General features: G+C 50.4%; 10 protein-coding genes across 10 annotated transcripts; 6 read left to right on the top strand and 4 right to left on the bottom strand.

Annotated features, from left to right (window-relative positions):
• Positions 1–582: 582 nt before the first annotated feature.
• JN550_013107 (uncharacterized protein) lies at positions 583–4354 on the top strand (the record flags this gene model as incomplete). The annotated part of the gene is made up of 15 exons (XM_049311657.1): positions 583–707; positions 760–814; positions 866–888; positions 939–983; positions 1040–1511; positions 1563–1697; positions 1753–1772; positions 1827–1847; positions 1900–2102; positions 2152–2244; positions 2292–2329; positions 2380–2530; positions 2577–2990; positions 3039–3332; positions 3381–4354. The coding sequence occupies 15 exons, from the start codon at positions 583–585 to the stop codon at positions 4352–4354; spliced, it is 3063 nt and encodes a 1020-aa protein (XP_049164961.1).
• Positions 4355–4865: 511 nt separating this feature from the next.
• JN550_013106 (uncharacterized protein) lies at positions 4866–6675 on the top strand (the record flags this gene model as incomplete). Its single annotated transcript, XM_049311656.1, has 5 exons — positions 4866–5214; positions 5272–5391; positions 5445–5900; positions 5968–6338; positions 6403–6675. 5 exons carry the CDS (start codon positions 4866–4868, stop codon positions 6673–6675), a joined length of 1569 nt encoding a protein of 522 aa, XP_049164960.1.
• A 911-nt stretch (positions 6676–7586) lies between these two features.
• On the bottom strand, positions 7587–8601 carry JN550_013105 (uncharacterized protein; the record flags this gene model as incomplete). The annotated part of the gene is made up of 2 exons (XM_049311655.1): positions 7587–7829; positions 7930–8601. The coding sequence occupies 2 exons, from the start codon at positions 8599–8601 to the stop codon at positions 7587–7589; spliced, it is 915 nt and encodes a 304-aa protein (XP_049164959.1).
• Positions 8602–8938: 337 nt separating this feature from the next.
• Positions 8939–10037, bottom strand: JN550_013104 (uncharacterized protein; the record flags this gene model as incomplete). Its single annotated transcript, XM_049311654.1, has 4 exons — positions 8939–9114; positions 9178–9253; positions 9307–9923; positions 9971–10037. The coding sequence occupies 4 exons, from the start codon at positions 10035–10037 to the stop codon at positions 8939–8941; spliced, it is 936 nt and encodes a 311-aa protein (XP_049164958.1).
• A 1031-nt stretch (positions 10038–11068) lies between these two features.
• Positions 11069–14531, top strand: JN550_013103 (uncharacterized protein; the record flags this gene model as incomplete). The annotated part of the gene is made up of 3 exons (XM_049311653.1): positions 11069–11085; positions 11286–14258; positions 14324–14531. The coding sequence occupies 3 exons, from the start codon at positions 11069–11071 to the stop codon at positions 14529–14531; spliced, it is 3198 nt and encodes a 1065-aa protein (XP_049164957.1).
• A 324-nt stretch (positions 14532–14855) lies between these two features.
• Positions 14856–15457, top strand: JN550_013102 (uncharacterized protein; the record flags this gene model as incomplete). Its single annotated transcript, XM_049311652.1, has 3 exons — positions 14856–14958; positions 15036–15241; positions 15296–15457. The coding sequence occupies 3 exons, from the start codon at positions 14856–14858 to the stop codon at positions 15455–15457; spliced, it is 471 nt and encodes a 156-aa protein (XP_049164956.1).
• A 466-nt stretch (positions 15458–15923) lies between these two features.
• On the bottom strand, positions 15924–16250 carry JN550_013101 (uncharacterized protein; the record flags this gene model as incomplete). The annotated part of the gene is made up of 1 exon (XM_049311651.1): positions 15924–16250. The coding sequence occupies one exon, from the start codon at positions 16248–16250 to the stop codon at positions 15924–15926; it is 327 nt and encodes a 108-aa protein (XP_049164955.1).
• A 2002-nt stretch (positions 16251–18252) lies between these two features.
• JN550_013100 (uncharacterized protein) lies at positions 18253–18891 on the top strand (the record flags this gene model as incomplete). Its single annotated transcript, XM_049311650.1, has 1 exon — positions 18253–18891. The coding sequence occupies one exon, from the start codon at positions 18253–18255 to the stop codon at positions 18889–18891; it is 639 nt and encodes a 212-aa protein (XP_049164954.1).
• Positions 18892–18933: 42 nt separating this feature from the next.
• Positions 18934–20205, bottom strand: JN550_013099 (uncharacterized protein; the record flags this gene model as incomplete). The annotated part of the gene is made up of 1 exon (XM_049311648.1): positions 18934–20205. The coding sequence occupies one exon, from the start codon at positions 20203–20205 to the stop codon at positions 18934–18936; it is 1272 nt and encodes a 423-aa protein (XP_049164953.1).
• Positions 20206–23461: 3256 nt separating this feature from the next.
• On the top strand, positions 23462–24736 carry JN550_013098 (uncharacterized protein; the record flags this gene model as incomplete). Its single annotated transcript, XM_049311647.1, has 5 exons — positions 23462–23649; positions 23742–23912; positions 23992–24196; positions 24257–24533; positions 24597–24736. 5 exons carry the CDS (start codon positions 23462–23464, stop codon positions 24734–24736), a joined length of 981 nt encoding a protein of 326 aa, XP_049164952.1.
• Between the last annotated feature and the right edge of the window lie 109 nt (positions 24737–24845).

Genomic DNA, 24845 nt, shown 5'->3' with positions numbered 1-24845 from the left:
ATGGATAATAATGACAGGTGCATCTCGCTTCAAAGTAGACACTCTGTGAGGGGCTCGGTCAATTGGCTTCGCCCAGCTGCCTGGTAAAGAAGGCGCATTCTGAAGCAGAGCTACTCCGCACGATGCATGGAGTTCATCGCTGGTGTTGGTCCAGGTGCTGCAGGCTTTTAGAAGCGAGCCATGCCAATGCCCCGCGTCGTCGGCGCGAACTCCAATTGACAGGCCATCCGCGGAATTGCGGGCGGAATATCCAGACGAATGAAGCCGCACGAATCAAGCCGGAATATGGTGAACGTCAAGATGAGGCCAAGATGGCTTCGGCAACGAATTACCCCGCGACTGGGGTGTAGAGCCGGGGAAATTCTGCGTCGTCTTTCTCCAATTCTCAGCGGTCTCCGCACCCCGAAGCGGGCTGAGGTGGGCACTCCCCATGTCATCACGGGCAGACCCATGCTAGTCCCGATCTCTTGGGACCATGGATAAAATGGCAGATGCCCGGGTAAGAGACGTTGACTGTTCGGATGAAACTGGCCGTCCTGCTCTCGCGGCATTCTTGGAGGATTTAAAGACGTTTCAGTTGCCATGGCCTGGCTGAAGAGATTGGCTGCGCTATGCGGCTTGGCATCGACCTTCACTGCCGTTTTGGGACAAGGGAACTCAACCGATTGGCCGTTACACGAAAATGGTCTTACAGATCTCGTACAGTGGTGGGTTATGACAAGAGCATGGTGAAATGACAGGTCTGATGCGGCATTATAGGGACCATTACAGCTTCCACGTCAACGGGCAGAGGTTATTTGTCTTTTCCGGAGAGGTATGTCTGATGCAAGTCTATTATTGCTGGCATAATACTGACTTATACTAGTTCCATTACTGGCGTTACCCCGTGTAGGGCAAGATAAGTCCTATCATTGATCATTGGCTAATGTACTTCACAGCCCAGAACTATGGAGAGACTTACTTGAAAAAGTCAAGGCAGCTGGGTAAGTCCTCGATCATGTCCATGATCCCTCCATATCTCTGCTGATGGCAGGAACAGCTTCAATGCCTTCTCCATCTATAATCACTGGGGGTACCACAACCCCACCCCTGGCGTCTTGGATTTTGAGTCCGGTGCTCACGACTTTACTTCTATCATGACACTCGCGAAGGATCTCGGCCTCTATATGATCATCAGACCTGGTCCTTACGTGAACGCCGAGGCTAACGCTGGTGGCTTTCCGCTGTGGGTGACAACTGGGGCATATGGCGCTCTGCGAGACAACGATACGAGATACACCGATGCCTGGACACCATACTTCTCTGAGATTTCACAAATCATTGCCCCTCATTTGATCACCAACGGCGGCAATGTCATCCTGTTTCAGATTGAGAACGAGCTGGGCAACCAATGGACCAACATCAAGAACAAGACCGACAATCCTTCAGCCCAGCAGTACATGCAGCTGCTATCGGACGTAGCTCGGGATAACGGCATCGACGTTCCACTTACGCACAACTTACCCAATATGGTCAGCACATATATGCCTCGGTATCAACGACCTTGTGCTAATCATTGACAGAACGGCTACTCCTGGTCCAAGGATTTCTCAAATGCAACTGGAAATGTGGATGTCGTGGGTCTAGACAGCTATCCTTCTTGCTGGAGTTGCAACTTGAGCGAATGTACCGGAACCAATGGGAAATATGTTGCTTATGTGAGTAAATATTGGAATGCGATGGGTTGTGAGCATTAATGCTGACCTAACATAGCAAACTATCAACTACTATGAGTGAGTCTGGGATATCTCAACAATATGCCGTGATATGCAGCTAATACCGACCAGCTACTTCACAGTGCAGTCACCGTAAGTTTCATACACACTGCCGAACGTCTGCAGCTAGTTGACATCAGTTTAGGACGCAGCCAAACTTCATGCCAGAATTTCAGGGGGGGTCATATAACCCATGGGGCGGTCCGCAAGGCGGATGCCCTGCGGACATTGGTGTTGACTTCGCCAATCTCTTCTACCGCAATCTGATATTTCAGCGCGTCAGTGCTATCTCACTATACATGCTCTTCGGCGGTACTTCTTGGGGTTGGCACGGTGCACCGGTAGTTGGTGGGTCAACCCGATCCCGAAAGCTTGTAAACTTATCTGACGGACACAGCAACGAGCTACGACTATTCGTCGCCGATATCTGAGAACCGCATTATTGGTAGCAAGTACTACGAAACGAAACTACTGACCCAATTCACTCGAGGTTCGTACATCTACCTCGTACAGGAACTCAATATTGATTTATGGCAGTTGCAAAGGACCTTGCCATCACGGATCGTCTCGGAAATGTGAGTTGCCGCTTCCATTGGTGTGATGCATCAGGAACTAAGTGCGTTAGAACACGGATTACTCGAGCAATTCAGCGATCAGCACGTCAGAACTCCGCAATCCTGAAACAGGCGCTGCATTCTATGTAACTCAGCACGCTGACTCTACATCATCCACTGTTGAGACGTTCACCCTTAAGGTGAACACCTCTGCTGGCTCTCGTAAGTTGGTCTCTGAATGAATACGATGGAGCTGATGGTTTGAAAGTTACCATCCCTCAATACGGGAGTGAAATAACCATAAATGGACACCAGTCGAAGATACTGGTCACGGATTTTGCCTTTGGGGCAAAGTCTCTCCTCTACTCGACTGCCGAAGTGCTCACATTTGCCATTATTGACGGCAAGGAGACATTGGCTCTGTGGGTCCCAACTGGGGAATCTGGAGAATTCACTGTCCAAGGCGTCAATGCTGCGAACCTGGCAGCGTGCAACGGCTGTGCGAACGTGAATATCTATCCCGGAGAAACCAATGTGACAATTTCCTTCCTCCAGAACGCAGGTATGAGTACTGTCGAGTTGGGCGATGGGTCTCGCATTGTCCTCCTCGACAGATCGGCAGCGTATCTATTCTGGTCTCCAAGCCTCGACAACAACCCTCTTGAGGCTGGAAACAACACTAGTGGGTGAACTACTATAAGATAGAAACCGGGATCCTGACTGTTCTTAGTTCTTGTACACGGGCCTTATCTTCTACGATCTGCACGACTAGAGGACCGCATCTTGAAATTGACCGGCGACGTGGCTAACGCAACCGCTGTCACGATCTTTGCCCCGAAGTCGATATGCTCAGTAACATGGAATGGCAAGCCAGTCGAACTCACATCAGCCAGATCAGGAGTTTTGACAACTACTGTTGGTGGTGAGGCGCACTTCTCTCTTCCCGCCCTTAGTGGCTGGAAATACATGGACAGCCTACCCGAGATCCAAAGCAACTACTCAGCTACCAGCAAAGCCTGGGTTGGTAAGTGTATTCCAATATTATTAAAGTAGTGTGTGCTGACTTCCGCAGCTGCGGAAAATACTAACACCTCGAATCCGACGCCTCCGGCACCGAATAATCCTGTCCTTTACGTTGATGACTACGGTATCCACGCCGGCAACCACATCTACCGCGCAACCTTCTCCACAACCTCAGATCCTCCCACCGGCGTCTTTCTGAATATAACTGGTGGTACTGCCTTTGGCTATTCAGCGTGGCTCAATGGGAACTTCATTGGTTCGTGGCTCGGGTTGTCCTGGATCGACTTGCAAGGAACCACATTCTCATTCTCAAATGCCACACTCAATACCGATGGAGACAACACTCTGGTCGTCGTTATGGACAACTCAGGCCATGACCAGCGAAGCGCTGCTTTGAATCCTCGTGGCATCACCAATGCCACGCTGGTTGGCCCCGGCACCTACTCCTTCAGTGAGTGGAAGATCGCGGGTACGGCCGGTCGCCAAGACCTGCTCGACCCGGTACGTGGGTCGCTGAATGAAGGCGGGCTCTATGCTGAAAGAGTTGGACTTCACCTTCCCGAGTACCCTGGCGAGGAGTTGGTAAACTTGGATGCAGAAGGCTCCAGTCTGTTTGTCCCCGGCGCTGGCATTCGGGTCTTCCGCGTTGTTCTCCCATTGGCCGTTCCTGCCGGGCTTGACGTATCCATCTCCTTTAGGCTCACTGCGCCCTCAAACGAGACGTTCACTTCAGAGCTCGGCTACACAAACCAGCTGCGCGCTCTCCTCTTCGTCAATGGGTACCAATACGGACGCTTCAATCCGTATATCGGGAACCAGATCGACTTCCCAGTTCCACCAGGCGTACTGAACTACAATGGCGACAATACGATCGCTGTGACTGTTTGGAGTCAGAGTGCAGAGGGTGCGGAGATGAAGATCGATTGGAACATTGAGTACGCCCATGAGAGCAGCTACGACATGCTCTTTGACGGTGCATATTTGAGACCAGGATGGAGCGAGGATAGGTTAGAGTGGGCTTGACGGGAATAAATAGCTCTCTGATAGACCAAAGGTAACTCTGACAAAATCAAACTGGAAATCTACGGCGATGTGACAGTAACACATGAATCTTTTCATCGCACAAGTCGTCCTGTCTTCCTGTCATCAATAGCTTGGATAGTTAGCGACCCGCGAACTTGGAACCTACCTAGAGACCCACAAAAGTAAGCAGTGTGGCGGAATCTGCATGGGTTCAAGCCAATGAGGTACATCGAAAAGTCCCGAAGGATTGTTTTCCATGAATCTCTTTGCCGTATGAGGCAGGTAACACAGGAATAAGGCACCAGACTTGGTATACGGTAGGTACATGAGGCGAACCTTCCCCGATGGGATAGTACTAGCCGACTTTAAAGGAGAGATCGCTGACATTGAATGCCGAGATAGAACACCGGTATTTCTGCAGGTCACCGGACGATACTTTGAAACTTGAATGAACCTGTATGTTTCGCCATTCTAGTCGACTGCTGCATAATTTAGTAGCACTTCAGACGCTATGTTGCCCGTGGAGATATTCCCGCTTTTGTTTAACTACTTATCATTATGTGTGGCCGCTGTAGAACCTCGAAGAGAGTCCAGTAAGAGACAATTACCTGCCGATCCTACTGGCGTTACAACCATCACTTCACCTAATGGGTTCCAAATCCGCTATAGCGAGCCTGGAAAATCTGGCGTCTGTGAGACAACGCCAGATGTCAATTCATACTCAGGCTACATCGACATAGATGAGAAAACACACATGTTCTTTTGGTTCTTCGAGGCACGGCATAATGCAAATGAGGCTCCAATCACACTGTGGCTCGAGGGTGGTCCTGGGGCAGACTCATTGTTTGGGCTATTTGACCGTAAGGAGCTTTGAATTCCATATTTAACACTTCCATCTTCTGACTCAAGAGTTACAGTGGTTGGTCCATGCCATGTGACGGAGGACCTGAAATCGGAGTTGAACCCCAACAGTTTCACGGAAGTGAGCAATGTTCTCTTCCTGTCACAGCCCATTGGGGTTGGCTTTTCCTATGCAGGTAGATTACCACGCCTTCCGAGGTTACGGCTACGTTAACCGACCCGCTCGCAGATGAGGTCGCCGGGATAATCAACGGGACAAGTGGATACCCCCAGAACTCTTCAACACCAGATGGTCGCTATGCGAATGTTAGTCCGTTCCAAACGACCACAACTTCAGCTGCTGCCGTCACTGCATGGGAAGTGCTGCAGGCTTTTTTCCAGGAGCTCCCCTCGTTCGATCCAGATGTCAAGTCTCGAGACTTCAACCTATGGACATTGAGCTATGGGGGTCACTGGGGTCCGGCTTTCTTTGCACACTTCTACGAGCAGAATGAATTAATCAAGAACGGCAAAGCGCAAGGGGTCGCGCTGCACATGCAATCTCTTGGTATCATCAATGGCATCATTGACATCCAAGTTCAAATGCCATACTACCCGGAATACGCAATTAAGAACGAGTACGGTATACAGCTAGTCAACGAGACGGTATACGCGTTTATGAAAATGGCATTTTCTATTACCGGAGGTGAGATATCTTGATGCTGTTCTTTTCCAGTCCTGATTCAATGAGACTAAAGGCTGATGTCGATTAGGATGTTCCGATTCTTTAGACTACTGTTATGCATCGGACACCAGCACCCTCATTGGGCAGTACCTCTGCGCTTCTGCCAATGCAATCTGCCGAACAATGGTAGAAGGCCCAGCTGAATCGATCAGCAATCGTAGCCCGTACGATATACGTGCACTAGCTACAGAGGAGCTCGAACCGTCGTTTTGGATCGACTATGTGAATACCGCATTTGTGCAGAATGCCCTCGGTGTCAATCTTAATTATACGTCTGCCTCGAGTGAACAGGTTTCCGAGGGTTTCGTCTTATCAGGTGACTGGGCTTATAGTAAGCTATCGGACCTCGAGGAGCTCTTGGACCGCGGTGTCAAAGTTGCGTTGATAAACGGTGATGCCGTAAGTAGAACCTCCATCTCAACTTGCTGAGATCCCCGGAGATTCAAATATTGACCCTCCTCAGGACTATTTAGCTAACTGGATGGGTGGGGAGGCCATCTCCCTGGCTGCAAACTACACCCATTCCGCCGGCTTCCGGGCGGCTAACTATGAACCGCTTGTAGTTGATGGTACGAAGTATGGCGAAACGCGCGAGTTTGGGCAGTTTAGCTTTACGAAGGTACATGAGGCTGGACACGATGTGCCCTTTTACCAGCCCGTTGCCACCTTGGAACTTTTCAAGAGAGTTTTGGGTAACCTAGTCATTTCAGATGGATCCAGCAAGGTTGATTATTGAGTACCATAGCATGCTTACCTCCTTCGCAGCCTGGCAGCTCGGAAAAAACTTTTGTCCCAAGTAAGCAATCTTTGGGACCGAAGAAATGGTGGCGCTACGTACAAGATAGAAATTATCCGATGCTGCTTGTTTGCTGTGCGGGATGTATTGGCTTTTGGGGGTACGTATCCGTTTGCATGTCATCTCAATTTGGAAACAAAATGCTCTGCTCTCAGTCTCAGCTCACGGAACGCAATGAAAGCGGTAAGCTGATATGATGTGACAAGAATACCTGAATGACGAACTGAGCCAAGAGCAATACAACATTGGCATCTCAATTTTCAACGGTCGGTTGTGTCTCAGCAGCTCAAGGTAGTATTTATCTAGGACAAAATGTAGAGGGAATTGTTCCGTTTGTTGCCCTTTATTACTCATTAATGATTGCTGACAGCTTCAGCTTAGCTATCCTGCTTGATGCTGCCCACAACTTTTCCAAGCCAAAGTGCTTAGAAGGGCCGTTACGACTTGTCCTGATACCGCAAGACTGTCGTAAAATGTACAAGTTCCAAAACGTGTTGTTTCCTGTACCGTTTTCTTTTGTGATCGTGGCCTTCCATATTGTCCATTCAGTGGACATGTCCAGCGTCCTATGCTTGTATCCAGTGAGTGCCCACTAAAAGTTCACAGACCACTCTTCATGATCGTCGGTGGGCCTCGGACACGAGCCCATGTGGATCCTTCTGGGTGCTGGCCCGCGGGGGATGAAACTCATAAACTATCACCCTTTATCCAGTAGCCAGCCGAACTGATTGCCTCTATACGCATCGAGAAGCCCCCTACAGGGCTCCCAGAGGGCGCCCCTCTGTAGTCTCGGCTTCAATTTCCTCCATCATAGTTGCCAGCATTCGCTTTGAGAACCACGCTTGAGCACGTCAGGGCAACAATGACCACATGTCCGAAAGGCAGGCTGCGAGGGTGGTTGGAGCAGTCTCAGTCCATTGATCGAACTGGCCGACACCCAAAGCGTTCATCGCCTGCGGTCCCTGCTTCACAAGCAGCCGACCACCCATCATCACAGCCTTACGTCCGTACTCGATAACTGTTATTCCACTACCCTCGAGGGTTGTTGAAAGCGACTGAATCAGAGGCTTCTGGAAGACGTCGGCGTTGATCACCTGTGAAATAAATAGAGATTAACACTGACTGCGGTTATCTCCTGAGACAAGATAGGATAACAATTCAAGGGAGTGAAGTGGAACTCCGGGAGCCACATACCAAAGTCTTGAGCTTCGGCATCTGCTTCAAGAGCCTGAGGAAGTCCGGAAGCGGGAAGTTGACTGTGTTTATAACTTTGCCGCGCTCCCAATTCGAGACAGTGCCACGCACATGCCCGCCATCGAGCTGTGAGCCCCACCACAGCGGCGCGATATGCAGTTCCAACTTCTCGAGGCCCTGCATAAGAGGCATCCCATATGGGTGAAAGATGGAGCTCACGAGCTCATAGAAGTCATACGAGTGGTTGAATCGGAGGTCATACTCGATGTAGAATGTCTTCATGTGGGGGGCCTGAAGGTTCATTGCGCTGGGCATGGTTGCAAGAAGTGAGACTCCAGATGTATGGATCCCGCGACTACCATTGTAATGACCGGATGCAGAGCTGAACTTGGTTGAGAGGGCGTGGGTATCATTCCCAAAACGCATGATGACCGTGCCCAATACCAACGGCGAAGCTTCCATGCGGAGCCGACGGCATACTTGGAGGAGTGCTGTGGCTTTGGCATTGCTGGGAGAGTGAAGCGGGCCGGACTTGTGCATACCAGCGCACCAGTCGCTCTGGATGACGCGTTCCTCGAGCTGATCGAGAGTGAAGTAGTGGGTGAGTACCATCTCTCGGACCTCGGCGGCCAGTCTGAAGAACGGAGATTGTGCTTGCGCGTCGATCTCCATAGTGGCGCGTTTGTGAGATTGTGAGGAAGCAACGAGATATCGAAGGCCCTACCACATATCTTGGGATCTGAGAGTTTGCAGAGAATCTGGACGTTGAGATCCAAAGGACTTATGCACAGATTGACCTCACGTGGCAGAGAACAAACGCAGAAAGCCTGCTTGAGACCCGAGTGAGTTCAATCAGAGTGAATTTCCTGGTTGCCCTGCGTGGTTTCGGTGAAATCAGACAAATACGCGAGGGACTTGCATCTCTAATGCGCGAAGTAAAAAAATTCAAATAATGCAAAATCCGTTGGCCGCCTGGGAGATCAGGCGGATAGACCTTCGATACTTCGATTTAGAATGCCATTTTCATCTTCAACAAGTCTCCGTCTATTATCTCCTCCTTCTTGTCGAATACCTCCTCCATGTCCCACATTGCGCTGAGATATCGCCCAGCGAGCCACTCCTGTCTCCGACTTGTGAGGAATGCTATGGTGTCGCCACCTAGAGCAGTAGTGCATCGAAGCCAAGCTAAAGTAGCGGTTAGCTGTACGTATGCATGGCTTCACTCAGCGACCCTTCTTGTGCACATACCCTGCGTCTGCTCTGGCAGGCTGCTGGACAAATCTGTAGCAACACCGCCAGGGTGGATTGAGTACGTGAGCAAACCCTGGAGCCCATGTAAGCGTCTCCTATTCAAACAAAATTGTAGGACAAACCTACTTGGTCACCATGGTCTGCCATGAGAAATTCTGTAAGCCTTAGAAGCGCGAACTTGGAAACCTGGTAACTGCTGCCGCCGATGTGGTAGTGCATTGAACCGGAGGACGCGATGCTGACAATGGTCTTGTCGCCCCCTTTGAGCATCAGGGGTAGGAAAGCCTTGGCGACGAAATACATGCCGCGGACGTTTGTCTCGTAACTCTGCCACCACTCATCATCGTCGCTATCGAGGAGCCTTTCGTAGTGCGCAAGAAAGCCGGCGTTGCTGATGAGGATATCGAGGCGTCCAAATTCACGTTCAACAGCCTCGGCCGCAGTTCTCACGCTCGCCCTGTTGACGACATCGACCTGGAGGGCGAGCACCCTGGGTTCCGCGAGTCCTGCCGTCAATGCAACATTTTTGATATCCACCGCCACCGACGAGCAGTCGGATCGGCTTGTGATGGCTATATGCGATGCCCCCGCCTTTGCATAAGAAGTTGCTATTCCTTTGCCTATGCCTTTATTTCCGCCTGTGATCAACACCGCCTTGCCGGCGCAGTCCGATTTCGACGGGTCGACATAGGCGTACGTGTCATGATGCAAGGCTTTTGTATAATTTGCCCCTGTTGGTGTTACTAGGTAGACTTGGGCATAACTACGGGTCAGGCACATCAGGACTCACCCCAGTTGGGTTGGACTGGCGGATAGCCACGGCTACGGAGACTGGCAGAGAGGTCGCTGCTGGACATGATATCTACCTTGGGTAGTTAGGCAACTTGGATACAGTGTGGCGGTCCAGTCACAACGGAAGAGATATCTTGCGACTCGGTGACTCTGAAGAGAAGAACCCAGACGCGGGGATAAGAAAGAAACACGGTGCCAGGAGTCAGCAGCAGCTATGGATCTGACACCAAGTCCCCAAGGTTGTCGACTAGCCGGTGATGTCGGTCAGGATGCCCATGCTGACAGTGGAGACGGCCGTGTCCGAGGACCGGCTGGCTGAAAAGCAATGGAGCGTTGCTACGTGATTGGCCCGAGGTATATGGGCACTACCTAGCATAGTCCCCCAATACGTGCAATGCCAAATAACTCATCTGTTTCGATACAACGGCCTCGAGTGGATCGCTGAGGCCGTGAACTGGCGGTACTATCTCCTGCGATACACGACTACCGGGGGCACCGGGCTATATACACAGGTACTCTCATGTCCATCCAACGGACTTGATGTATGGGCCATCGGACAGAAAAACCTTCATAGATCAGACGATCACTCTCAAAGGAAGAGAAAACACGTACAAACCCCTGGACGATACGACAGGTACTGCCGGTCGCGTACAAGTGTCGCCGACCCAAGCATACAAGCGCGGGAAAGAGAATCTCGTCATCTCGAAAGCTGGAGGAGGACCAGGGTTCGAACTCAAGCTCATTGAGGCTTCGGGGCGGGGGGCTTTTTCCAGGCCTGCCAGTGTCTACAATGCGCTGCGGTGGCGTCTGGATGCGCTAAACCATATGTGCTAACTGCCTAGCTTGCCTAGGTACCTGGGTAACTATGCCGTTGTACCTTGGCAGCAACCTTCCTACAAGCCCACTTTGACCGCCCGGCAGAAACTGCGGCTCCACTAAAATTTTGTCGAGACCTGGGCTCAGGATTTCGGGGAGCGCAAACACTGCGGCCGGAACGGTAGACAGGTAGGCTTGCGGAAGAAAAAGTCTCCAGCGTCGGCGTAAAGGAACACCACAAGACACGACAAGCCGCTGGACAGCAGCAACGTTTGTCGCCATGACGCGCAAGGCAGTGTACGTTCAAGGAGCAGCCCCTTCTCTCTCTTCTCCCCCCTGCCTCTCTCGCTACCCCATGAGGGCCGCAGAGAATCTCTCCGTCTACTACTACTACCACCACCACCACCACCACCACCACTACTACTACTACTACTACTACTACTACTACTACTACTACTACTACTACCTCTTGCTAACACGCCTCGCCCACCGTCCAGAGACTCCCGCATTCCTGCCCTCATCCGCAATGGCCTCCAGGAGCGCAAGCGGTCCTTCTTCGTCGTCGTCGGCGACCGCGCCAAGGATGTCATCGTCCACCTCCACTACATCATGTCCTCCATGGACCTGAAACAGAACAAGTCGGTACTGTGGGCCTACAAGAAGAAGCTGCTCGGCTTCACCAGTCACCGCGCCAAGCGCGAGAAGAAGATCCAGAAGGAAGTCAAGCGAGGCATCCGCGAGGCCAACTCCGAGGACCCCTTCGAGCTGTTCGTCAACCTGCACAACATCCGCTATGTCTACTACAAGGAGTCCGAGAAGGTCCTCGGCCAGACCTTTGGCATGTGCATCCTTCAGGACTTCGAGGGCCTTACCCCCAACCTGTTGGCCAAGACCATTGAGACCGTCGAGGGCGGCGGCCTCGTCGTCCTGCTCCTCAAGGGCATGAACAGCCTCAAGCAGCTGTACGCCATGTCCATGGATGTCCACTCGCGCTACCGCACCGAGGCCCACCAGGACGTCGTGCCGAGATTCAACGAGCGCTTCATCCTCTCCATGGGTGCCAACAAGTCGTGTCTCGTCATTGACGACGAACTCAACGTCCTCCCCATCTCCGGTGGAAAGGAGGTGAAGCCTCTCCCCCCTCCCGACTTGGACGAGCCCAAGACCCCCGCCCAGAAGGAACTCGAGTCCATCAAGGAGTCGCACGAGGATGAGCGGCCGGTCGGCAACCTGGTGAGCCTCGCCAAGACGGTCGACCAGGCCAAGGCCCTCTTGACTTTTGTCGAAGCCATTGCCGAGAAGTCCCTGCGCAACACCGTCACACTGACCGCCGCAAGAGGCCGCGGAAAATCCGCTGCCATGGGTGTTGCTGTGGCTGCCGCTGTCGCCTACGGCTACTCCAACATCTTCATCACATCGCCCTCGCCCGAGAACTTGAAGACCCTCTTTGAATTCATCTTCAAAGGCTTCGACTCTCTGGGATACGCCGACCACGCCGACTACTCCATCATCCAGTCTACCAACCCTGACTTCAACAAGGCGATCGTGCGTGTCAACATCCACCGCAACCACCGACAGACGATTCAGTACATCCGCCCACAAGATGCCCATGTCCTCGGCCAGGCCGAGCTTGTCGTCATCGATGAGGCTGCCGCCATCCCCTTACCCTTGGTGAAGAAGCTCATGGGCCCCTATTTGGTGTTCATGGCCTCTACCATTAATGGCTACGAGGGTACGGGCAGATCGCTCTCCCTCAAACTCATCAAGCAGCTCCGGGAGCAGTCGAGGGCTGCGCCGGTAGCCAACGGCACCGAGGTTGCCGATCGATCAAGTGGCAAGGCATCCAAGAGCGCCGACCTCGGCTTTAGCGGAAACCGCCTGAGAGAAATCACTCTTTCGGAGCCCATTCGATACGCACAGGGAGATGACGTCGAGAAGTGGCTGAACAACTTGTTGTGTTTGGACGCTACCCTACCCCGTTCCAAAATCAACACCCAAGGCTGCCCTGATCCGTCACAGTGTGAGCTGCTCAAGGTTAACCGCGACACGTTATTTTCCTTTCACCCTGTCTCGGAAAAGTTCCTGCAACAGCTGGTAGCCCTCTATGTTTCTAGCCATTACAAGAACTCACCCGACGACCTGCAACTTCTCAGTGACGCACCAGCCCACGAGTTGTATGTCTTGACTGCGCCGGCTACTGACAGCAATCGGCTACCGGAGCCATTGTGTGTCATCCAGGTTGCACTGGAAGGAAAGATCAGCAGGCAGAGCGTCCTCAACAGCTTGGACCGGGGAACGCGGCCCGCGGGCGATTTGATACCCTGGCTTGTCAGCCAACAGTTCTGCGACAGAGAGTTCCCCTCATTGTCCGGCGCAAGAGTCGTACGTATCGCGACGAACCCCGATTACGTGTCCATGGGCTACGGTTCGAAGGCCTTGGAGCTCTTGTACGATTTCTACGAAGGCAAATTCGCCGATTTGTCCGAGGGCGCTGGGCCTGTCGAGGAAGAAACCATGGTTCGTGTCACTGACTCAGAGCTGACAAATGGCACATTGTCCGACGAACTCAAGGTGCGGGATATCAACTCGATGCCGCCACTGTTTTCGAGGCTTTCGCAGATCCGCCCCGCAGCCCTTGATTATGTTGGTGTAAGCTACGGCTTGACCCAGTCGTTGCACAAGTTCTGGAAGCGTGCAGGCATGTCTCCATTGTATCTGCGTCAAACCAGCAACGACATTACGGGAGAACACACCTGTGTCATGATCCGTGCTTTGGAGAGGACGGAAGACCGGTCGTGGCTCGGTTCCTTTGCCGCAGACTTCCAGCTACGATTCTTGGAGTTATTGTCATATGCATTCCGAGACTTCAACTCTACGTTGTGCTTGAGCATCGATGAGTCCGCCAATGCTGGGGCGGCATTGGATGACTCGCGAGCAGCGGCCCCACTCACGAAGTCTGATCTTGACGCGTTGTTGTCGCCATACGACCTGAAGCGATTAGAGTCCTACTGCAATGGTACGCTCGACTACCACACTATTCTGGATCTCGTGCCCAAACTTGCAAGCCTCTACTTCACCGGAAGACTGAAGCAGAACATCAAACTCAGCGGCATACAGCAAGCTATCTTGCTTGCTATTGGATTGCAACGCAAGGATATGGACGCTGTCACTCAGGAACTTCCTCTTCAGAGCTCACAGCTACTGGCCATGTTCACCAAGATCACCCGGAAGATGATGGCGCATTTCGACACCTTGGTCAAGGGTGCTGTTGCTGCTGATATGCCCCGGGGGGATGCTATTGGTGTCAGCGTGGAGAACGCCAGCGGAGTGCACGATGACGAAATGGTCGACACGCGCTTTGCACCACTGGAGAAGTCGCTGGAAGATGAGCTCGAGGAGGGTGGCGATGAGGCTTTGAAGGCTATTAGAGAGAAGCAGAGGGAGCTCATCAACTCTCTGCCGCTGACACAGTAAGCCGACACCCGACCTGCTCCGTCTTAACATTCTGAATGAAATCACTAACATGTCACATCAGGTACGAAATTGAAGGCGATTCACCTGGCTGGGAGGATGCCGAGAAGCAGGTCCTTAGTGCCACGAAGAAAGGACAGGCGAACCCCGTCGTAAGCGTCAAGTCTACCAAGGCCAAGAGGAAGGAAGGTCCGACAGCGAGCGAGATCTACGACGAGGTCTTTGGGGAGAAGAAGCACAAGAAGGTGAAGAAGTCGAGAAAGAGCCAGTAAAGGCAGCAAGGCAGCTGTAGATAGATTATTCTTGCATGGTCTGGCGTCTCAGGTTCCGGAAAACTATTTGGAGTTGGCGGATTACTACCTATATATCCCGTATGGACTTTATGCCCATATATTTCCCCCTTCACGATGTTAGCGGCAATGGGATGTGACATGACGCTACCGGATTGCGTTCCTAGGAATCTTTGAACTGACCAATGGCTTAGTTTGTCTCCACATTAAAAGCACCCATCCCGGCGATTTTATCGGTGCTTGGCGCAACCTGACGACTCACAACCTCCTGCCTGTCTGCCTCCAGACCAACACCTCACGATCGCTATGGCCTCAGACGGACCGCATCCCCGCGTCGGCGTGGCCGCCATGATCCGCAACGCCCAGGGCGAGTTCGTCATGAGTAAACGCCTAGGCGGTCACGGAGCCGGTAAGCACAGTCCCGCTTCCCGCAGGTCCACCGACAAACTGTTACCTATGCGGCCGTTGACGCCATTGACATCGTAGGCGACTGGCAGTTTCCCGGCGGCCATCTGGAGTTCGGCGAGTCCATCTTCGCCTGCGCCGAGCGCGAGACCTTGGAGGAGACCGGCCTCAAGGTCAAGGCCACCAAGCTGGTCGGCGTCACGAACACGGTGTTCCCCGAGCCCGGCAAGCACTACATTACCCTGTTTGTGGCTTGCGAGAGGGAGGACGACAAGGCAGAGCCCGAGGTGAGTTATTCACTGCTGATTTGTGAAAGCATGATTATTCTGACGGCAAGCCAGCTCCTGGAGCCTCTGAAGTGCCAAGGCTGGCACTGGATCACCTGGGACAAGGTCTGCGGCTGGTGTGACCATCACAACGAGACCGCGGGCGAATGGGCAACGAACAAGTGCTTCATGCCCATAAGAAACCTGGTGCGCGAGAATCGTGTTTTGCAGATCTAGGAAACTGCGTGTTGGGATATATAATACATCGCAGGAGCAAATCTGATCTAAGTTAACTTGACAAGTATTATACGAATAGTAAAACGAAATATCTTATAGGGATTCATATTTAAAGTGTGTGTGTGTGTCGTAGTTTCCAAGCCTCCCACGAGCCGGGAACAGCTCGGCCATTTGAGTGCAGTCATCCGGCTTTCCCTGCCAGCCTAGACCAGCGCTGATGTACGCAACTTGCATAGGAACGACCTGATGGTGTTCAAGTATACTGAAGCCCGCAATGAACCCTAATTCTACTCTTCGATGATATTTCAACCAGGTACATCATTAGATCGATAAAAATGGCAATATAGCAAGAGTTTGGTCTGGCGTAGCCTCACTTGACAAACGTAGCGTACATATGAGGCTTCTATTCTCTCCCTCAAATGATTCCAAGCGTCGTGATGATATCCCCATGATACTTATCATAGAATCATCCGATGGACCACGTGGCAACGCGCTGCTGGTTTGGCGCCTGTTCTACGATCTCGGTCTTGTTTTGCGTAACCCTATTCGGACCATCCCCAAGATATCTGAGCGTAGATACATTCAGGGGCCAAGCTGACTGGTGACCATCCATATCGGAGCGGATGAACTCGGCAGTGTCGATATAGGAAGACTCTGATGATTGAACACGGCCGGCAGTCAGCTTTGCGACTACCAAGTCGGACTTGACCTTACATGACCACGATTCCTTCTCAAAGTTTCCACAGTTGAATGAGCGGCCATTGGTGTACCAAACGCACAAGCCTTTGAGCATGCTATTCGTAGACTCAAACGAAATGCTCTCAAGAGTCCACGCCACGTCATTGGAGTCGAGGGAGTTGAAGTATTTGACTGATTAATGCTCGGTACTGGTGATAACAGACCAGCCAATCAAGAAGTTCCTAGAGAAGTCGCGGTAGTTTCGGAATAGCTTGAGCTTTCGAACGTTCTCCTGCAGGGCTACCCAGATCGAGGAAATGATTGCAGATTGTGATGGGATAGAAAAGCGAGCTCGAGCGGCGATGGTCTATTTTCACAGCGAAAACGAATCTAGTCTGACATTTGCAAGGAGACGTTCTTGTGGTGAAAATGTATTTCACAAGAGGCAGAACTTACCCATGCCGAACAGCCAAGTAGCATGAATTTCTGCAACACTAGGGTAAACACCATCCAATAATGAGACTGTGGGATTTAAATCTCGTAATACTTTGACCTCTCCGAGTCTATATCAGTCCAAACTCACGCAAGCGCCTCGCCCATCGAAATCTCGCGGCGCCCCGCTCCCACTACAATACATTTAACGCGAAAGGCTGTATTCCTTGGCGAAACCGAATATTCTAAGATCTATGAAATATGTCTTTATAAGGAAGTGTTCAGCATTACAAGGAAAACATGGCGGTCATTGCAGGTGTTATGGATCCATCTACACCGCTTCCCCTAACTAGTATATTGCCAATCAGACTCTGTAGGCTTCTGTCAGCGGCTGCGGCTAGATCACTTAGTGCTACTCCCTGTGATATATTGACAGGCATCTGCCGCGCAGAATATCCGCATCGAGATATCCTAAGGCAAGACCGGGCTTGTTGGATATGCATCGACATGTTCAGAGACCTTACGATGACGCATTGTTACCATGCTCACTGGGGACGTCCTAGCCACAATACGAATAACTTGCTGATGGATGTTGGAAGGATGACCTCTTATCTTTTTACCAGACAAAAGGATTTTTTCCGGAATGCTGTGGTCCATTAATATGCCAGAACAGTCGGGTGGGTTTCGAGGTCAAGTCCTCCGTTTTATGTTGCTGAACTGTTTGTGTAGAGGTAGGCGGCCTTTCTGAGAATATCGGCCCCAACCGCATTTCCACTATGGTCTAACATATAGTCCTCAATGCTCCATAGTCTCATGACACCATCATTCAAGTTACAAGTCAGGCGCTGTACGAGACGGGGATTTTTACCTCGATCTGCGTCTTCAATTCCTCATTTTCTCCGTCAGGAAGCAATCAACGGTGGAATGGGGAATGAGTCTCATATAGTACACGGTCACCTGCAGTGAAAGATCGAGGCGTTAATTAGCTGATAGGTATTGTGTGTCTGTGGCGTGCAATCCGATCCGCAGCAAGCATTAAACTGACAGAGGGGCCCACAATCATTTCCTTTAATGGGTAGATTATGATAAGTAGTAGAAGTGCAGCATTCTCACATATATAATACGATATATTTTATATAAAAGTAATAAGTCGCATAAAAAGGCCCGAGTTTCAACTCAATCCCGTAGTACTTAGGACTACCTTAGCCAGATCAGGTTTACGGGTAGGTGGAGAGCTTCAACCAACTTAGCTCATGTCTGCTAGGTAATAGTTCGGGTTACACCGCTTGATGCTCAGATTGAAAAACGGAAGTAGAATTTGGTGGGGGAACGTGTTTAGGCAGAGTCTATCAGAAGTACAGTAAGTCCCGTACGTATGCCATAGATAGACCTAGAAGAGCGATGATTCGCGACAATGCGGATGTATTAACCTTGTGACTAAGTCCTCAGAACATGCTAGACCCAAATGTTTACAGTGGTTAATCAGCTTGCTAGTGAACACAACGCGCGCGTGTATCGGTAAGATTATGTCAAAAGCCTCGTTTCCGATGTACCCTTACAGCAAGTATGCAGGCAGTGACTGTTAAATCTGAGCTTTATCTACTTTAACGCGAAAATTGGAGCACTTCTATTCATGTAAACTTCAACTACTCCACATATTACAGTGCAAAATATTCAAGGTGAATATGGATACATTCCACATGCTGCAGCTTCTTCGTAATCTCACTATCCGCGCAATTCATGCTAACGTCTGTCACCACCGCGACTATGTGGCCACTGCCCATTACGATGCGACCCAACAACCCATAGGGTCAGCTTGCAATAGATTTCTCACGAACACAGAGGAGCCGGATCGGCCTGGAAGTCCTCTGTCGATTATATCGGACTTTTACGAGATTCGTGAGCCACTAGGCTCAGGCTCCTCGACAAATATCAATGTTGAGGATAGATTGGCATATAGCAGAAGTGCAACGATCTCTGATGACAACACTTCACAAGACACTATGGCAAGCCGTTATATTGGCAAATCCTACTCTGACTCTGGAAATTCATACAGCAGTGTGAAAAGCCGGTCGACGAGAAGTCAGTCATCATCACCTTACTTGCCACGGCCGTTCGACGTGATCAGAGACGACAGCCAGGTTTTCCAGGTATTGAATGGCACGTCTACGAGCTCAGATAGTCATAGGGCCGTTTTGGAACCTTGGGTACGGGTTCCCGGAAGCCGCTACGATTTGTGCTCTCGCCAACCGAGTCTCAATATTGAAAGCGCCCTGTCCCAGGCCATGGATGATGAGATTTTCGACCAGAGGGAGCTACACTAGACAAAGGCTGTTTGAAGACTTCTAGCTTCTAATGTATAGTTACTACAAGTGATATCGGAAACTCAAGTTCTCCTTGTCCGTTAGTCCAGCGTACGCCTTGTCAATGGCCACCTTTTCACCTTCCGCCTCAGCCAATTTATCTCTCCTTTGATTCATGGCGACATAATAGAAACGACAGAGAACGGCTACCGCCACAGAGATTGACCACAATATTACCAATGCCAGCTTTGCAGGCCTGAAATTAGGTGCATCTTGAGCACGAAAGGTCAGTGGCCCAATGATGTTTCCAATGGCAAACGCTGCGTTTAACCCCGCCGTAGCGTATGTTCGCTTGGTATGCCCTGCGGTATTGCAAGTGAGCCATTGGAATGCGATGGTTGTGGCGCCGGGAAGAACATTGATCAGGTACAACCCGGCCAGCAAACCCGACCTGTTGCTGTTGGGGAGAAAACACATCAACGCTGCCGCCGTAACACCCACCACACCCGCCCCTGCATTGAATAGCCACCGATACCCGTAGTATCTTACTATGAATGAGTAGCACAATACACATATAATGTTTACCGCGCCAGACGGGATGTTTAATAATGCTGCTTGTTTGGGGGTGTAGCCAAACGAAGTCAGGATTGTTGCCGAGTAGGCTGTGACCACGCCCGAACCAGACGATTGCAGTGCCACAAGCAAGAAGATACCCCAGCATGCGGGATCCAGTAGACCTTCAACTATTTGACCAGGGTGGACACGCCTGCTGTCGATACCAGTTTGGTTGACCTTGATGTGCTGGAGCAAAGTCACCTTTTCAACGTCAGATAAGAACTTGGCCTTCATGGGCGAGTTTGGAACGAAGAAAAGCACGAAAATCCCCACGGCTGCAGTGACCAGTCCCAAGACCAGAAACATGGTCTTCCAACTGGACAGGGCCGCGGTGGGTGCCATGTGTTGGAAACCGAATGAGATCAGTGCCACAAGAATCTGTCCGTTGCCCAATCCCGTGTACCAACATGCAAAGCGGGGGGCTTGCTCTTGGTATGTGAAGTACTGGCTACTGAGAAGCATCAAGGCAGGTGGTATGCCGGATTCGAAGGCTCCGCTGAGGACTCGAAGAGTGACAAGCCCGGCATAGTTGCTGAGGCTAGCATGGCAGGCCGTACAGAGGCCCCAGCCGAGGAGATTTACTGCTAAGCATTTTGCTACAGGAAGGCGGTTGAGTAGCACCATATTCGGCAGTGAGAAGAGGAGTACAGCAATGAAGAATGCGGAGGAGGCGTTGGAGTAGTTGTCTCCAACTAGATGTAGCTGCGCCTCAAGCCCCATGATTTTCGCATACTAGCAATCGATGTTGTCAATGTAGTACTGGTACAGGGCGTTAAATATGGCGCTTACATTAAGGAGAACCTTGTCAATAAAGTTTAGTGTGTAGCAAGCGCAGAAAAATGGCATCAACCTCAAGTCGATTTTCCGCCTGAGCGACTTTGTTAGAGAAGTGTCAGTAGGTGCCTCCGCCGGCCCCTGGTCTCTGTGTTGGTTCAAAAATTCCAACGCGGCATCCCGGCGGGAAGCCATAGCGGGTTGCTGGACCGGATGTTCCTCTATAACTGTTCTGGTCTTTGATGCGTTTACTGCGCGAGCTGGCGAGGAAGGTTGATCCTCTGAATGCATCTGGCCAATGATGAGTGCTCTAAGGTCGGGAATAACAATAAAGTCTTGATAGCATTGATTGTTTTCAGTTGTAGTCGCACCGTTTGGGCTTTATTAATTGTTTTCGTGCGGCACAGCATGCTATAGTAAGCTACGTGCGCAAACTCAATGGGGTATCATTGCAGCCATAATCTCTATCGAAGGAGGCTAGAGGCTCCGTTTAAAGTCAAATCTGGCATTCACTGGTAGGGCGCTGGGGTCTAGACCGCTGTATGGTTGCATAAAATCATGATTCTGCAGCAAAGTGTGGAGTCTCACTGCATGAATAGACCCAGTTCGCTCATGCGGTGTCAGGAAGGGAGTTCTTTGCGATGCAACCCTAAAGGGCCATATAGGATTAGTAGAACACGCGGTGTGGTACGTCATCCCCAGTTGTACCTGATAAAATAATAAGCTCTGTCAGTCATAGATACTCCATACTTTATCAAAATCAATTCTAAATGCTTCGATATTTATATTCACTTCTGCTATCCACAGGGGCCAGTAAGTGATCAGTGGCAGCAATGATGAACCGGATTAATAGGCGCCAGAACTATTGATATGATTCGGATGGTACGTATGAAGAGGCATGCAATACGCATTCAAAGGGTGATTTGACTGTAAATTGGCCTAATCTCGTGAGACAGAAGATTGCGCCCTGCCTGCCACGGTGACTACTCAAAAGATTTTGAAGATATACTGTTCTACATAAACAAATATACGCACTGTTTGCTCAATCTTCATTGCATCAACCTCCAATGGCCTTGATATCACTTCTTCCTCCAGCCCCTCGCTCCGCTAAAATCTTTGACGCTACTTCCTGAACGAAGAGACGTCATGTGACAATGTGCTGCCAGTTATGACTCATCTACGGACCACTAGCGCGGCCGTTGTAATCCTAGTACGCTTGTCCTTGGCTGCGACAGTACTGAGCACCAACGACGCAGTAGGAACCACCACTAGCATTATTGTTATTTGGCGAGAATATAACGAATTTATCGCTGTAGGAGTTGATCTGCATGTGTTACGGTTGCCATTGCCTACGGTATAGGCGGTGTCAGCTGTGCTGTACTATATACACAGTCTCACCCCTGCCTGCGCTACAAGCGTAGTTGTTTCTAGTTGTCCACGAAGCAGTCACACAGAAGCCAGCTGAAATCCATTCGGAGGCCTTATTGCCACTGGTAACGCTGAATCCAATTGTGGGCGACTTGTAGACTTGATAGCCAGCCGTACAGGACTGTGCTGAACCGCAGTTTATGTTTTCCGTTGTTATGCCACGGGTCAGTTGACTTGCCAAACTCTGGGCAAGAGAGTTATAGTGAATTCCACTTACGCTGAGTTGAGAAAAGTAATAATTCTGATGGAGGTTGCCATTGCCACCCCAACGCTGTGCAGGTCGTGAGCGGCTGTTGGGAGTGGTGTCAAGTTCCCTTGGCAGTCACCAATGGGTCGACTGCATTGGCTTTCCAGCTTGACTTTGGGAATTGCCTACAGTCTAACGGACGGAACGCTTCGGAATCTAGTGGCATGGTATTTCATATGTCGGGTTCCAGATCACATTACCGTTTTCCATCTTCGACAAGAGCACTGGCTGTCGTAATAGCAATTACAGTCTTGACATTTACGCGCTCGGCTGTCTAAAGTCGATGGATCTGCGTAGACCTACGAGAAATCATCGTATAAGACGTGCGGCGATCTCACGATAGAGACGGATCTGGCCATAGATGAACGCATACATCTTTACGTTATATAGTTAGCTTTCGACGCCCGAAGGCTGATATAGTATTAGTTCTTTTGGGACCTTGGCTTGTTGATCTCACTGAGAAGATACCGATGGTATAGCAGGCCACACTACTAAGAGAGAGCTATATTAAAAAAAATAGAATATCATTACCTATGAATTTTTCAATATGTAATTATATGTATACGCTGGCTTATATTGAGTTCCGCTCATTGAACCTAAAATTGCTGGTTGTGGGTTTGAGTCAACGCCCATCGAGTGATTACTTTCAATTGATTTAAGCGGTCCTCAGAATTATCATATTCATTAGCTCTAATGATATATCTATGGAGATCCTAGCTAGACACACCTAGAGTGAGCTTATTAAAGGCGAGATGGTATCAGGTAGTATTAGTAGTAGGTAATATGGCGTGTCGTTGCGAAACTCCACCGGCTCTTGGAGTCTGCTATCTCACCATTTACGGCATTGATAGTGACTGTCAGAGCTACCCCGGCGATGCAAAGTTCCACAACACAGCACAGTGACGCGACGCCAGTTAATTTCCTCCGGTACTAATAACTCATCCTCTTCCCCCGTAATTTGACTAGTCAGTCCATCAATCCAGAAGCAAGCGATAGCACAAGACCTGTGGCAGTCTTAGTCCACTACAGTAAGCCGATGAATCGCTTCTCTAAACTTGTCCTGGCGGCTTAACCCATTATAACCTTCTCATAACTTAACATTATTAGAGTAGCTTTTCTTGTCTCGTTCAATTTAGTCGGTCATATTAATACTGAGTAGTGAATGGATAGAGCGGCTAGCACAAACCCATGATTTGTATATACGCAGGCTGTCCATCAGTTTCAATGTCCAATCAGAAATCTGCTTGATGGAGTTATACCTACCAGGATTGTATAATTCCCGTAGTGCAGTGACCTTACGTAGCCCAATAGGTGCATTAATATCTTTATGGCGTCGAATCAGTACCCTTGCCTGCATATGCATACTCAAGGTTGTTTTGGGGGGTGGGTGGGATTCCAGTGGTAGCTTGGCTATCTGCACGCTGCACTGCATGGAAATCTGGAAACGACCACGAGTCAAATTGTCTACGGTGTTAAATTCAATTCTCCTTCAGTGGTCGCTTCATTGCTTAAACATCGCAGAGCAAGATGTCGATCTCCAGCGCCTTGGCTGACTTGCAGCATGCGGCTGACCGGGACGCAGAAGGCGACGAGCTCGCTCAGATGGAACTGCTCAGCGGCCTGCAGAAGCTACAAAACCTGTTGACGACACCTCCAGAGAAGTTTCTGAGAATGAGCTTCCAAATGTACCAAAATGTCAGCGTCCGCCTCGTTCAGTAAAAGGGTATTCTTCAGGCGCTAGCTACGAACAGAAGAATGACAGCCGCAGCTTTGAGTCAAGCCACGCTGACTGTCGAGCAGTTGATAGGTTATCAAGATCTCCGCGTTCAGACTCTATGAAGCTAACGCTGGTAGTTCGACTTATGAGGCTCATAACTATTATCGATATTGCCGACGAAATCGGCCTACACGAGTATCAGGCCAACGAAGCGACTCAGTATAGCATTCAACGGGGCATACTTGGCGATGTGGATTATTGGTAAGCCAAATGACATAAGTTTCCGATGTATCTCTGGCGACTCACGTTGAAAGCACTGCTATCGTAAGAAGGTTTGCAGTAATATGGGCCCAATTGCGTCGAAAACTAACATTGATGCACACGCTTATTCGTTTGGTAAACCAACTTTCCCTTGGATGATGGCGAATCAAGAGCACGCCCAAGCCTTCAATGGTTTCATGGCTGCCCGTCGAGGAGCAATGTGGAACAAATGGTATAACGTATATCCCGTATCAGACAAAGTAACGGCCAAGGAGATCAATGAGGTGCTTCTGGTGGAGGTTGCAGGTGGACAGGGCTACTGGTCACAGTAATTCAAGGCACAGTCTAACTTGCCAGGGCGCATCATAGTTCAGGACCAACCGCACGTGATGACGAAGCTCGACGGAATTGACACCATGGCTCACGACATCTTTACTCCGCAGCCCATTTCCGGCGGGCGACTCTACTATTTCAAGCAAATAATCCATAATTGGCAGGATGAGCAGGCTGTTGCCATTCTCAGAAACAAGGCTGTCACTATGAAAAGCAGGCTGCTCGACCATATTAATCGGCGATTATGTTTTGCCAGAACAGGGAGTAAGACTACGGGCTGCTTCTATGGTATGTGTACGAGCCATGAGGAAGTTTAATAACTGACAGAGAGATAGGATATGGCGATGCTAGTGCTATTCAACGCAATCGAACGTACCGAACCGCAGTGGTTGGCTCTCATCCAAGCAGCTGGCCTCCGAATGGTGGAGATCTGGTACGCCGAAGAAACTAATGAGGGCTCAGAGGTTGTGATAGAGTGTGAAAGGGTGTAGGCCCTAACACGTGAATCGGTCGCTCCCATACAAAACAAGACCGCCTTATTTGTCATTCTCGACGATCTATAAGATATTTTGCCAACTTTATACAACAAAGAATGAGGTG

The sequence above is a fragment of the Neoarthrinium moseri genome (assembly GCF_022829205.1).
Source record: "Neoarthrinium moseri strain CBS 164.80 chromosome Unknown scaffold103_Wmoseri_CBS_16480, whole genome shotgun sequence".
Taxonomy (NCBI): domain Eukaryota; kingdom Fungi; phylum Ascomycota; class Sordariomycetes; order Amphisphaeriales; family Apiosporaceae; genus Neoarthrinium; species Neoarthrinium moseri.
Note: the sequence above shows the minus strand (reverse complement) of the source record. Positions and strands in the feature narration are given on the sequence as shown.